The sequence below is a fragment of the Oncorhynchus masou genome, chromosome 21 (genome assembly GCF_036934945.1).
Source record: "Oncorhynchus masou masou isolate Uvic2021 chromosome 21, UVic_Omas_1.1, whole genome shotgun sequence".
NCBI classification, from domain to species: Eukaryota; Metazoa; Chordata; class Actinopteri; order Salmoniformes; family Salmonidae; genus Oncorhynchus; species Oncorhynchus masou.
The window spans coordinates 3,930,091-3,945,000 of NC_088232.1; the positions used below are offsets into that span (position 1 = coordinate 3,930,091).

At 45.9% G+C, this 14,910-nt stretch overlaps 1 protein-coding gene across 3 annotated transcripts in view; it reads left to right on the top strand.

Annotated features, from left to right (window-relative positions):
• The window catches only part of LOC135507598 (WD repeat-containing protein 17-like), a 38,652-nt gene that overhangs the window by 12,717 nt on the left and 11,025 nt on the right, over nucleotides 1-14,910 (top strand). For all 3 annotated transcript variants that reach the window (XM_064927139.1, XM_064927141.1, XM_064927140.1), the window contains exons 2-8: nucleotides 11,236-11,364; nucleotides 11,656-11,839; nucleotides 12,449-12,679; nucleotides 13,520-13,771; nucleotides 14,065-14,187; nucleotides 14,516-14,703; nucleotides 14,896-14,910. The exon at nucleotides 14,896-14,910 is cut by the window's right edge and continues 154 nt beyond it. In XM_064927139.1, the coding sequence (XP_064783211.1) occupies nucleotides 11,242-11,364; nucleotides 11,656-11,839; nucleotides 12,449-12,679; nucleotides 13,520-13,771; nucleotides 14,065-14,187; nucleotides 14,516-14,703; nucleotides 14,896-14,910 (1,116 nt within the window). In that variant the 5' untranslated portion in view covers nucleotides 11,236-11,241. The remainder of the gene's footprint in view (nucleotides 1-11,235; nucleotides 11,365-11,655; nucleotides 11,840-12,448; nucleotides 12,680-13,519; nucleotides 13,772-14,064; nucleotides 14,188-14,515; nucleotides 14,704-14,895) is intronic.

Consider the following 14,910-nt stretch of genomic DNA (forward strand, 5'->3'; position numbering starts at 1 on the left):
CTCTGGAAAACAACAGAAACCTAAAAACACCATCCAACCTGGAACTGAGTGAGTAATGTTTAGTCTGAAACTGTATTTGATTTTCCAAAAGCCAAGAAGAAAAATACGCTACATTACCTTATAAGGACTGAATGCTAACATAATTCTGCCAAGCTTGATACAGCTTCAATTAGCACTGACGTGTCAAGTGAGAGGTGTCAAAGCCCTTTAGCCCAACAATGGCAGGAGAGTCACACAGTCTAACCCAACCAAATGGAGAGGCCTGAGAAGCTGCCTCCCGCTGTTCAGGGGTATTTAAAATACAGTACCCTGTGTATGTAAAGAATGATAAGGCAAGAAAGGATGACAATAATGAAGCTCCTTATCGAAAATCAAGAGACAGTTTTTGCTGACTATTACAAAAATGGGAACATCAGCAACCTTATCTTCTACACAAACCAGCCCCTGGCATGGCACAGTGCTATATTAGCACACTACCCCTTTGTTAAGAGAGGGGATGTTATCGAGGGTTGGAAACTCAGGATACTTGACAACGAGGACTCTGAGTCAGCTAATATAAATCTCTATAAGTCTGGAACAGTAATGGTACAGGGTAACCCAAACAGTTTCAGCTGGACTTTCACCTAATCAAAAAATTTGCCCAGCAGGAGAAGCTCTACCTTGAGAAAGATACCCCCACCCCGAGCGGGTCAGACCAGACTTAAATATAATAATAATATATCCCATTTAGCAGACGCTTTTGTCCAAAGCGACTTACAAGTCGGCTGGGGCCACTACTTTTTTACATATGGGTGGTCCCAGCGGGAATCGAACCCACGACGCTTGGCGTTGCAAGCGCCATGCTCTACCGACTGAGCCACACAGGACTTCTTCGTTATATAACCCCACAGACGAGCCCCCAGCGGAAAGTCAACCTCCCAGCACATGAAATGAAGGATACATTTACCCAGCTGGAGGTAAGGCAGGTGGAGCTGGAACAGCAGGTGATTACACTCCAGTCAGCACAGACCCAGACAACAGTCGAGCACAACAACATTCTCTTAACCAGACCCAGACAACAGTCGAGCACAACAACACTCTCTTAACCAGACCCAGACAACAGTCCAGCTCAACAACACTCTCTTAACCAGACCCAGACTACAGTCCAGCACAACAACACTCTCTTAACCAGACCCGGACAACAGTCCAGCACAACAACACTCTCTTAACCAGACCCGGAGAGCTGGAGGTGGAGAGACACACATATCTGCACTCTAGACTGTGGTGAGACAACTTCAACAGGAGAAAGAGCAGGAGCAGGAGAAGAACAGAGCACTAGAGGAGAGGATCAGACTGCTGGAGGAGAGGTTGAGGGGGATGGCGTGTGACAGAGAACAACCCACTAGAGAGGTGACCACCCCCGCAGAGAAGCCAGCAGAACAGCCCACTTCAGCACCTGACAAAAGTCTTGACACTACAGCAGAACAGTCCACACCAGAACCCCAAGCGCAGCGGCTCTCACCCCCTCTGAGCACCCCCCCTGTCAGCCACCCTGATAGCCCTTCTGACAACCCCCCCCCCCCCCCACACCCACTGAGGACATACACAAGACACAGATTGTTCTCCTCATGGACTCAAATGGAAAATATATAGAAAAGAAAAGAAACTTTTTCCCAAACGCAGTGTGTCTAAACTCTGGTGTCCAAACACCCAGCGCGCCCTAGACCTTCTGTCTGAGGACCAACGTGGTTCACCTTGTCACATAATAATACACACAGGCACAAACGACCTGCGAGCACAGCAGGAAAGGGTGGCCACAGCACTGAAGGGAGTGATTGAAAAAGCTTCTTCTACTTTCTCCAACGCACAAGTGGTTATCTCCATCCTGCTCCCACGAAAAGACTTCCACCCTGCCACAATAGAGCTGGTAAACGCAAGTATTTCCCATGACTGTGCCTCAAAACCAAATGTTTTCCTGGCCCACCACTCCACCCTGGACTTGAACAGCCTCTATGACCAGGTCCACCTATACAAGGCAGCAGTGCCCACCTTTGCCCGGACTCAAAAGGACATCGCTCTCAAACATATCCCAAACACTTTACACAGGAGCAACAGATCAATAGACACCCCGCCCAGACCAGCGAGACACTCTCCCAGACCTGCGGGACCCCCCTGAACCTACACATAGAGGACCCACGCCAAGAGGACTTACATCCAGACCACAGCACCCCCAGCCACATCCACACCCCCATCCCAACCAATCAACACCCCCCCACGTCAACCATTTAGGCCCTCTCAGATCAGACCTATGCCCCTCTTGCCCACCCCATGCCCCCACTCCCACAAAGAGGGGCTCATCATGGAAGTCACACATATCCCAGGCAGTGAGCGGGCAAACAGGCCCAACCCCCACTCTTACACTAGCCCTAGCCAATGGCATGTACCAGATGCTCAGCAGGCTCTGCTCACAAAACCGGGTCACAACTCCTGCAGCAGGCTCTGCTCACAAAAACAGGTCACAACTCCTGCATCTCTGTCGCACGCTGGGTATGTGCATAGTCAATGGTAGGCTTCGAGGGGGCTCCTATGGTAGGTACACTTATAGCTCATCTCTTGGCAGTAGTACTGTAGACTACTTTATCACTGACCTCAACCCAGAGTCTCTCAGAGCGTTCACAGTCAGCCCACTGACACCCCTATCAGACCACAGCAAAATCCCAGTCTACTTGAACAGAGCAATAGTCAATCATGAGGCATCAAAGCCAAAGGAACTGAGTAACATTAAGAAATGCTATATATGAAAGGAATTGTCAGGACCCGGTTACGAACCCAGGTCTCTGGAGTGAGAAACAGTCACTTAACCAACTGAGCCACGAAGAGTCAGCAGAACCCAGAAGATGAGGCAGACACAGCAGTACTTGAGACGGTGTATTTAATAAAGTAAAAAGTGAAGTCCTTCAGGAAAACATGTAACTCCACAACCTCAAAAGGAATTCCACAAGAACAAGGTAATCCACAAGGTAATCCTCCAAGACAAAAAGGTAAATCCACAAGGTGGTAGGTAAAGCATAAAAAGCCTCAAAAGATACTCAAAAATAAATAAACAAGAACAAAAAACAGAATTCCACAAGAGCATCCACCGGGATCAACAAGAGTACACAGAATACTAGATCTGGGTGCTAACATACAAACACAGAGCAAAGAACTGAGGGAAACTAAGGGTTTAAACACAATCAGGGAAAACGAGGCACAGGTGCAAATAATAATGGGGATCAAGGGAAAGCAAAAGGTCAAAAAGCACAATGGGGGCATCTAGTGACCAAAAACCGGAACAACCCTGGCCAAATCCTGACAGGAATGCAGTTTGGAAACCTACCAAAAAACAATTAGGCAACAACAAATTCAATCCCTTTTAGACAATTTCCTGGTCAATTTCCACTGTAATAGTGAAGGTGTAAACTTGGCAGTAGAAAATCTTAACAGTATATTTGACCTCTCAGCTTCCCTTTCAAATATAAAAATCTCAAATAGAAAACCGAAGAAAATTAACAACAATGAGAAATGGTTTGATGAAGAATGCAAAAATCTAAGAAAGAAATTGAGAAACCTGTCCAACCAAAAACATAGAGACCCGGAAAACCTGAGTCTACGCCTTCACTATGGTGAATCACTAAAACAATACAGAAATACACTACGGAAAAAGAAGGAACAGCACGTCAGAAATCAGCTCAATGTAATTGAAGAATCCATAGATTCTAACCACTTATGGGAAAATTGGAAAACATTAAACAAACAAGAACATGAAGAATTATCTATCCAAAATGGAGATGTATAGGTAAACCACTTCTCCAATCCTTTTGGCTCTATAACAAAGAACAAAGAGCAAAAACATATACATGATCAAATACAAATCTTAGAATCAACTATTAAAGACTACCAGAACCCACTGGATTCTCCAATTACCTTGAATGAGCTACAGGACAAAATAAAACCATCCAATCCAAAAATGTATCCTGATGGTATCCTTAATGAAATGATCAAATATACAGAAAACAAATTACAATTGGCTATACTAAAACTCTTTTAACATCATCAATAGCTCTGGCATCTTCCCCAATATTTGGAACCAAGGACTGATCACCCCAATCCACAAAAGTGGAGACAAATTTGACCCGAATAACTACCGTGGGATATGCGTCAACAGTAACCTTGGGGAAATCCTCTGCATTATCATTAACAGCAGACTCGTACATTTCTTCAATGAAAACAATGTACTAAGCAAATGTCAAATTTCCTTTTACCAAATTACCATACAACAGACCATGTATTCACCCTGCACACCCTAATTGACAACCAAACAAATCAAAACAAAGGCAAAGTCTTCCAAAAAGCCTTCGACTCAATTTGGCATGAGGGTCTGCTATACAAATTGATGGAAAGTGGTGTTGGGGGTAAAACATACGACATTATAAAATCCATGTACACAAACAACAAGTGTGCGGTTAAAATTGGCAAAAAAACACACACACTTCTGCCCACAGAGCCGTGGGGTGAGACAGGGATGCAGCTTAAGCCCCACCCTCTTCAACATATATATCAACGAATTGGCGCGGGCACTAGAAAAGTCTGCAGCACCTGGCCTCACCTACTAGAATCTGAAGTCAAATGTCTACTGTTTGCTGATGATCTGGTGCTTCTGTCACCAACCAAGGAGGGCCTACAGCAGCACCTAGATATTCTGCACAGATTCTGCCAGACCTGGGCCCTGACAGTAAATCTCAGTAAGTCCAAATAATGGTGTTCCAAAAAAGGTCCAGTCGCTAGGACCACAAATACAAATTCCATCTAGACACCATTGCCCTAGAGCACACAAAAAATCATACAAAAAATCATACATACCTTGGCTTAAACATCAGCGCCAAAGCTGTGAACGATCTGAGAGACAAGGCAAAAAGGGCATCCTATGCCATCAAAAGGAACATAAAATTCAACATACCAATTAGGATCTGGCTAAAAATACTTGAATCAGTCATAGAGCCCATTGCCCTTTATGGTTGTGAGGTCTGGGGTCCGCTCACCAACGAAGACTTGAGAACATTGAGACTCTGCATGCAGAATTCTGCAAAAATATCCTCCATGTACAACGTAGAACACCAAATAATGCATGCAGAGCAGAATTAGTCCGATACCCACTAATTATCAAAATCCAGAAAAGAGCCATTACATTCTTCAACCACCTAAAAGGAAGCGATTCCCAAACCTTCCATAACAAAGCCATCACCTATAGAGAGATGAACCTGAAGAAGAGTCCCCTAAGCAAGCTGGTCCTGGGGCTCTGTTCACAAACACAAACAGACCCCACAGAGCCCAGGACAGCAGCACAATTAGACACAACTAAATAATGGGAAAACAAAAATATAATTACTTGACACATTGGAGAGAATTATCAAAAACACAGAGCAAACTAGAATGCTATTTGGCCCTAAACAGAGAGTACACTGTGACAGAATAGCTGACCACTGTGACTGACCCAAACTTAAGGAAAGCTTTGACGATGTACATACTCAGTGAGCATAGCCTTGCTATTGAGAAAGGCCGCCGTAGGCAGACATGGCTCTCAAGAGAAGACAGTCTATGTGCACACTGCCCACAAAATGAGGTGGAAACTGAGCTGCACTTCCTAACCTCCTGCCCAATGTATGACCATATTAGAGGTACATATTTCCCTCAGATTACACAGATCCAGAAAGAATTCGATAACAAATCCAATTTTGACAAACTCCCATATCTACTGGGTGAAATACCACAGTGTACCATCACAGCAGCAAGATGTGTGACCTGTTGCCACCAGAAAAGGGACACCAGTGAAGAACAAACACCATTGTAAATACAACACATATTTATGCTTATTTATTGTCCCTTGTGTACTTTAACCATTTGTACATTGTTACAAAACTGTATACTGTATATATAATTTGTAATGTCTTTATTGTTTTGAAACTTCTGTATGTGTAATGTTTACTGTTAATTTGTATTGTTTATTTCACTTTTGTATATTATCTACCTCACTTGCTTTGGCAATGTTAACACGTTTTTCCATGCTAATAAAGCCCCTTGAATTGAATTGAATTGAGAAAGAGAGAGACAGAGAGACAGAGAGAGAAAGAGAGAGAGAGAGAGAGAGAGAGAGAGAGGGAGAGAGCGAGAGAGAGAGAGACAGAGACAGAGAGAGAGAGACAGTGAGAGAGAGAGACAGTGAGAGAGAGACAGCGAGAGAGGGAGAGAGAGACAGACAGCGAGAGAGAGAGAGGGAGAGAGAGAGAGACAGTGAGAGAGAGACAGCAAGAGAGAGAGGCAGACAGTGAGAGAGATACAAACAGCGAGAGAGAGACAGACAGCGAGAGAGAGAGAGCGTGACAGAGAGAGAGAGAGATTTCAACATTTCAAGGTTTCAAAGACCTATCTGATGAGAGTAAGCTACCCTTCCTGTTGGGGGAGGACACCGAGAGCTGTGGGTTGGCAGCGCACTACATTGCTGCCTGCCATAAGATGAGGGACAGTGTCTGACAGACCAATCAACCTGCACATGTCCTCTACTATATGCTTATTGTTATTGTTCGAGAGAGAGAGAGAGAGAGAGAGAGTTTGAGTTTTAAATAATCTTTATTGGGTCTGCGGGCCCACCACACAATAAATACTCATACAAAAACACAGTTACACATCAATTAAAAACACAACTCCAATTCCTCCTCCACAGTAACTACACACAACAGCCTCTGAATACCCCATATACTCAAAACAGATCCCTGTCCCCGAATGCTGTTCTTTCGGGTCTTCCATATCGCTAATTTTGCTGCCCCTAACACAAAATTAAGCAACACAACTACACCCTTTTGACTGAGCCTGTACTTTGGCCCAAATATATACAGTTGGGAAGAGACCACCTCTCCCAACGTTGAGAACCAATCAGTGATCAGTTCAATCATCCCAACCAACCTGGGACACAGTAAAAACAGATGTGCCAGAGATTCAGCACAGAATGGACACCCCTCCCCAACAGTAGGGTCCAGGTGTACCAGATGCATGTTGGTGGCTATAGCTCAATGTATTATCCTCCATTGGAGGTCAGCTGTCCTCTTATCAATAGGCAGTTTGTATAATGATCACCAACAGCCTTTTGGGGAGGCACCTGGACCAAGCACATCCGCCCACCTCGTCGATTTTTACCCCTTCCAGGGAAGAGGCATGGGACACCTTTCCACATATTCTGTACATGGCCTTCTTTCCCACCTCCTTGAACTCCCCCAGCTCCGGGGTATCGAAGGAAAGCAGCATCCCCACGTCCTCTTCAAATGCCCCCATCGCAGCACTAACAATCAGTGCAGGGAACATAATCCAGACCCTCCTTCCACCGATCAGAATTGGAAGTGTCAGTCACATACTGCAGATGAAGCACTGGCAAGGAGTCGCAGACCTCATCGACGACCTTCCTCAGTAGGCGAGATGATCGGATCCCCGCTCTTTCTCCCAGCTCCTCCAACGATCTGCTCCTGCTCCGCATCAGATGACCCAGCTTGGTACACCCCACGCCTAACAGGCATGAACATAGGCTAGCTGAACCCAGAATACGGGACTGGATGGCAGTGTTGTGAAAAAGAGGCTCTTCAAAAAGCCACATCCCTGGTGGCGTGCAGGCCTTACGGGACTTGACATAGACTCTCCAAGCCTGCATAACAGACTCATAAAATGGAGTCAGGACAGTCAAATCACCCCCCTCCAGCTTTAAGAGGAAAATATGCTTGTCTAAGCCCAAACAGCCCGCTCTCCTCATCAATATGTAGGCTGTTTCAACCCAGCTAGAACAGTCTCTGTACAACAATCTCTGGGCTGCTTGGACCCGGAAAGCCATGATTCTAGAGGAAATGTCAACCAGGCCTTGCCCACCATCGTGCAGTGGCAGGTACAGGGCTGCAGCTTTGATCCAGTGTTGTCCAGACCAGAAGAAATTGACAAGGGTCATCTGAAGCTCTTGTATCAGACCCTTTGGTGGCTGTAAAATCATTAGTCTGTGCCACAGGGTAGAAGCAGCAAGATTATTAGCTACCAGGACCCGTCTACTATAAGACAGCTGGGGCAACACCCATTTCCACCGTGACAGTCTGGCACACACTTTCTTCGCTACACCCTCCCAGTTCTTTTTCTGAAAGACATCAGAGCCTAGAAAAACCCCCAAAGTCTTCATCCCATCTCTGCCCCACTGAAACCCCCCTGGTAACCTTGGAGTGGACCCCATCTGAAGCTGACCTGCCCACAGCGCTTCACTCTTTCCCCAATTGACTCTAGCTGAGGAGGCCCCCTCATACACCTTTAACGCGTTTGAGAGAACCTTAACATCCTCACCCCCTGTAATAAAAACTATCACGTCATCTGCATACGCAGACAGTGCTATCGTGGGACCCTTCATTACACCTGGCACAGAGAAACCAGTAAGCTTCGCTCTTAAAAACAAAGCATTGGTTCAATCGCCAGACTATATAACTGCCCTGAAATTGGGCATCCCTGCCTGATGCCCCTTTCGACAGGGATGGGGCAACTTAAACCACCACCCACCTTCACCATACACGAGGCTCCAGCATACAGTAAATTCACCCAAGACAGAAAAACATCCCCAAACCCAAAGGCTTAAATTGTTTTAAACAAGTACTGGTGGTCCACACGATCAAAAGCCTTCTCCTGATCCAACGAAAGTAAACCCACATTTACATCAGACAGTTTACAAATGTCTAAAACATCTCTTATTAGAAACAAGTTGTCAACAATAGAGCGATTAGGTATACAGTAGGACTGGTCCTTGTGGATCAACAATCTCAGATACTCTTTCAACCTGTTTGAGAGACATTTAGAAACGATTTTGTATTCTGCGCACAGCAAAGCAATAGGCAACAGTGAAAGCACCACACGTTGACAGGATACAGGAAGAGAACCCTCATGAAAATGTTCACACAGCACTTCATAAAAATCCTCCCCAATAGACCCCCAAAAGTGCCCAAAAACTCAGATGGTAAACCATCGATGCCTGGGGCTCGGCCTGTTGAGAGCTGCATAACTGCTGTGGACAGCTCCTGCAGTGTAATGTCAGCATCCAATGCGACTCTCTGCTCAGATCCCAATTGAGGAAGACCATGTAACAACTGTTCAGTACACAGAGAGTCACAATCCTCCACCTTATAAAGGGAAGAGCAGAAATCCACGGCATGTTGATGCATTTCGTGGTCACCTTCCCATCAGGGAGACGAAGGCAGACCATCTGTTTACGTTGAAATGTCGACTGTCCGGGGTTAAAAAAAAGCACTAGGAGCCTCCATATCCTCGAGGGACGCACAACGAGACCTAATCAAGGCACCCTTCACTCTTTCATGCAGAAACGACCTCAGTTCATGTCTCTTGTCCTGTAAGTTCATGACTAGTCCAGGGTCATTCTGAGTGAGCAGCTTCAATTCAATAGACTTGATGTCCTGTTCAAGGGCCTTGATAGTCTCTTTAACTTCAATTTGAGACAGAGCAGTACACTGTTGACAAAATACTCGTATTTGGGCCTTCCCAACCTCCCACCATTGTCTCAAGGACTCAAAATTCCCCTTTATAACCCTCCATTTTTCCCAAAACAACAAAAACCTTTCACAAAACATGACATCATGTAACAATTTAACATTAAAATACCAGTAAGGTGATGACCTTCGTGGACAGGACAAGTGAATATCAACAGTAACAATATGATGATCAGAGAAACCCACAGGAGTAATGGCACACTTTCCAACCCTACTACAGTATTGCTCAGATACATACAACCTGTCTAACCTTGCTGCACTGACACAACCTTCATTAATTTTTAGCCATGTGTACTGCCTAACTTTTGCATTCCTTACTCTCCACACATCAGAAAGCTCAAACTCAGTTAATAGGCCAGACAGGCAAGTGGCTGACCGCAGGTGAGGTTCTTCAGCGGTGCGATCAACAGTAAAATCCACTGTACCATTCCAGTCAACCCCTAAAACCATACACCCCTCTTGATCACACTGTCTTAAGGTTTCCTTTATTTGATCAAAAACAGCAATACGCTCTGTACCCTCAATAGGAGCATAAACATAAAAAAAAAAAACATAACATCCACCTTGACCAATAAAACCTGACCCTTGACAATCTCTGTTGTAGATACCACAGTCACCCCTAAGCCTGAGGAAAACAAGATTGCCACCCCAGCACTGAAATTAGTACCATGACTGAGTACATGCTGCCCCTCCCACCACATACCCCAGTCAACATACCCCAGTCAACTACATTAAGCCTTTTCTGTTGTATTACTTCTAATACCCAAGCCCTCTTATTCCTGTCCCTTCCCCCATTAATATTAAGAGAACCAACCCTTAGTACTTCCATATAGAAAAGAGAAAAGAAAAGCAGAAGAAACCACAGAGAAACCAACGAGAAAAAAGACACCCTATGAAGCATGATCATCATCATTCCTCCACCGTGACAGCAGCTTCAGTAACACACCTAAAGCCGTGCCGAAGTGACAGGGACGGCATCCCCAATCGGGCTGCCATCCCCGCCAAAATCAGGGTAATTTCGATACAAAAAAACAAAATACTTAATTCTACCACAAGAAAAATAATAACCTTAATCATGCACAGAGAAAACCCCAAAAAATGCCACCAAGAAATAGCAAACCGAAAGAAAGTTGTGAATATCTAACTCTCCACAACACACGCACTCCTTCACTCAAACAATTCCCAGCATGCACCAATCACTCCCAGCATGCAGAGAGAGAGAGAGAGAGAGAGAGAGAGAGAGAGAGAGAGAGAGATGTAATTAGGGGGAACCCGACTGTCTCAAGGCTGTTGCTGTGTGCCTCCTCTGAGTCATACCAACATACATGCTGGAGTTTTCACTGATTCATGTACAACATCTCTCGAATCTGTTTGGTTCCAAAGTGACTGGCGCTCCATGTGAAATGTCAAACTACGTTTCATATCAGTACGAATTTAAGGCTACTGCGCTGTTATTGTGAGAATGGTCTATTACAGCTGAGTAATAAGCCATGTCAATGTATTATCAGTTCTGAAATGCAAGACTGATGTACATGAGAATAGAACATGCTTTAGACCTGAATGTATCCCTCAATCCATGAATAAGAATCACAGATCATTGCCTGTGCTCTGGTGTAGTCCATCTCCTCCTCTTCTCTGTGTGTCGCAGATAAAGATGTCCCAGGTGAAACAGGTGGGCCTGCTGGCTGCCGGGTGCCAGCCCTGGAACAAAGATGTGTGTGCTGCCAGTGAAGACCGGTTCGCTTACTGTGCAACACTTGCTATATATGTCTACCAGGTAATTAGCTTGGCAAAAATCGGTGTGTGTGTGAGTGTGCGTCTGTGTGCCTGTGGACGTGTGTGCGCGCACGCGCGTGTGTGCGCCCGTGTTGGCATGCGTGCACCTCTCGTTGCGCGTGCTCTCTACCTTCCCTGTCGAAAGGACACGCAAAAGAGATGTCTAATCTGCAAGTGATTTCTGTCATTCTGACGTTTTCCTTATCTATCGTTATCTCTGCCACCCCATCTGTTTACATATGCAACACCAATACCAATGTATTCCTCGTCGTTCCCATCTGCACCCATGCAGTTGGACCACAGATACAATGAGTTCAAGCTTCGAGCCATCATGTCAGAGCACAAGAAGACCATCACAGCCATATCGTGGTGCCCACACAACCCCGAGGTGTTTGCCAGCGCCAGCGCTGACAACCTGCTCATCATCTGGAACGTGGCAGAGCAGAAGATTGTGGCCAGGCTGGATAACACCAAAGGTACTGATAAGGAACTATGCCCAGTGGAGGCAGATGTACAGGGGAGTGGGTGGGCCAGAGGGGGTGTTCAGTAGGGAGAAAACGTTTTGAAACAGAGTGAAACAAGGTGGAGCGTGAAGCTGTGGCCAGACTAGATAACACCAAATGTACTGAACTATAGAGACATGTGGTCTGTATAACGCAAAAGATACTGGTTCTGACCAATCATCAGAATGGAAATGAGGAATGACTGTGGACCAGTGATAAGGGAGTTTACCTGGGAGTAGGCTCCTCTTTAGACACTACTGATGGGAGACGTGTCAGAGAGGCTAGAGAGAGTAGGTTGGGTTGCCTTGGGAGGGTGACTCAGTGAAGTGTTTGTGTGCTTAGTAATGTCATTAGGACTGGCTATTGTTGCTGCCACACTGACTCCTATCAGGAGGGAGATGGCTGACGGCTGGGATGTTTGGTGTTATTTGTTTTTCTAGGAGAGAGAGCGTGTGTGTGTGGGTGGGTGGATGAATGTGTGTGTTTGGTTGTGTGTGTGTGTGTGCGTGCGTACGTGCGTGCGTGCGTGTGTGTGTGTGTGTGTATCTAATGTGTCTCTAACCCTTGTGTACCATCACCCAGGCATCCCAGCGTCTCTGAGCTGGTGCTGGAACGCAGGTGACGGCGTGGCGTTTGTGTCCCATCGGGGCCCTCTCTACCTGTGGGCCATCAGCGGGCTGGACGCCGGCGTCACCATCCACAAGGAGGCACACAGCTTCCTGTCTGACATCTGTCTGCTCCGCTGGCACCCTGTCAAGAAGGGCAAGGTGGTGTTTGGACATACGGACGGGAGCCTCTCCATCTTCCAGCCAGGTAAGACTGAGGCTGCATCTCAATAGTCTATAGAGAGTCTAGACTGAGTCATCATCTCAAAAGTCTAAAGAGAGTCTAGACTGAGGCTGCATCTCAATAGTCTATAGATAGTCTAGACTGAGACTGCATCTCAATAGTCTATAGATAGTCTAGATTGTGGCTGTGTCTCAATTGTCTATAGATAGTCTAGACTGAGGCTGCATCTCAATAGTCTAAAGATAGTCTCGACTGAGACTGCACCTCAATAGTCTATAGATAGTCTAGATTGTGGCTGCGTCTCAATTGTCTAAAATGGCTTCCTCTCTTTGTCTTATCTCCTTCATTTGCACTGATGTGAAAGAACTGGGCATGCGTTTCAAACAATTTTACATTTTAGTTAGCAGACACTCTTATCCAGAGCGACTTACAATCATTTTAGTCGGTAAACAACCACATATCACAATTATTGCAAGTACAGATGTAGGATCTAAATTTGAGACAGTTTGCTACAGCAGGAAAATAATCCTGCAGCAACAGGAAATGTGAATTATCATGTGGATTATAATTAATGGATATATTTTGTAGAGGTTGATACATTTTTTGTTAGGGCAAATTTGCGGTGCAGGAAAATTCTCAGCCACAAGAGTGATCAAATTAAGATCTTACATCTGTAGACCCTTCTTCGAAATAGCTGTTATCAGCAGAATAAGTGCCAGGAAGAAAAAAACAACCTTTAAATATGTATTTATTGACTGTTTCTTCCACATGAGAACCTTTATTTGGTACCTCCAGGTATTTCATTAGGGGCTGTGGTGACTTCATTTAGTCAGTTGATGCAGCAGGTCTCCTCTCCTGTCCTAGGATCTAAAAACCAGAAGCACGTGTTGCGCCCGGAGTCTTTAGAGGGGACGGACGAGGAGGACCCGGTCACAGCGTTGGAGTGGGATCCCTTGTCTACAGACTACCTCCTAGTGGCCAACCTGCATAATGGCATCCGAATGGTCGACTCAGAGGGGCTCACCTGTGTCACTACCTTCAGCTTCCCCAGTTCAGCTGCCTCTGTACAGTGTCTGGCCTGGGTCCCCAGTGCACCCGGCATGTTCATCACTGGTGGTAAGGACATATTGGGGTAGGGTTTACGGGTAGGGTACAATGGGTTAGGGTGCAGGGTGTAGGGGGGAGGGGAAAGCTGGGTCCTCAGCGCCCCCGGCATGTTCATCACTAGAGGTAAAGAAATGGGGGTAGCGTTTAGGGGGTAGGGTATAAGGGGTAGGGTACTGGGGGTTAAGGTAAGGTCACAAGGTAGGGTATGTTCATCAGTGTAGGTAGCTCGAGGTCAGGTGTGTAAGGCTCAGGCCTTTAGAACTGTCAATACCACTGTTCCAACGTGTTCCTTCTGTTCCCAGATTCTCAAGTCGGTGTGTTGAGGATATGGAACGTGTCCAGATCTACACCGCTGGACAACTTTAAACTGAAGAAGACCGGCTTCCATGCTTTACATGTGTTAAACTCTCCCCCAGCCAAGAAATGTAAGCATCTGACACACTACTGACACACTACTGATAATCCACAAATTAGGGTAGAATCCACAGTCTGCAGCACACTCTTAGAAAAAAAGGGGCTATCTACAGCTGTCCCAATAGGATAAACCTTTTGGAGCCCTTTTTTCTAAAAGGGAACAATAACTTCAGAGTTTTGGATATGAATGACTGATCTTGTGAAGTAAGATTGCCATATCTCTTGGAAAAACTGTAACTTTTCTATGGCATAGTGTGTTCTTTCCCCATTCTTGCTATCACCTGACCCCTTCTGACCCCTCCTGGCCCCGCCATTAATTGCCTCCCACCCTCTTTTCAGCCTTGAGCTCCATCTCCCCGACAAAGAACCACTACACATCATCCACCAGTGAGGCTGTTCCTCCTCCTACTCTATCCCAGAACCAGGCCTTCTCCCTCCCCCCGGGCCACGCTGTCTGCTGCTTCGTGGATGGAGGGGTGGGGCTCTACGACATGGGAGCCAAGAAGTGGGACTTCCTACGAGACCTGGTGAGGGAGGGAGGGAGGGATTCAGGGGTGAAAAGAAGGGAGGACACGTGGTAGCAATGGAGGTAGGGAAATTGGAATGATCCTAAGGGCGTTCTTCTATTTCTTGTTTGTGTCTGCATTTCTGTTGTACATAACTCCCAATCCAGTTCATGTTGAAGAAGACCTGACCCTGAAACAATATGTTGTTCTCAGGGTCATGTTGAGACC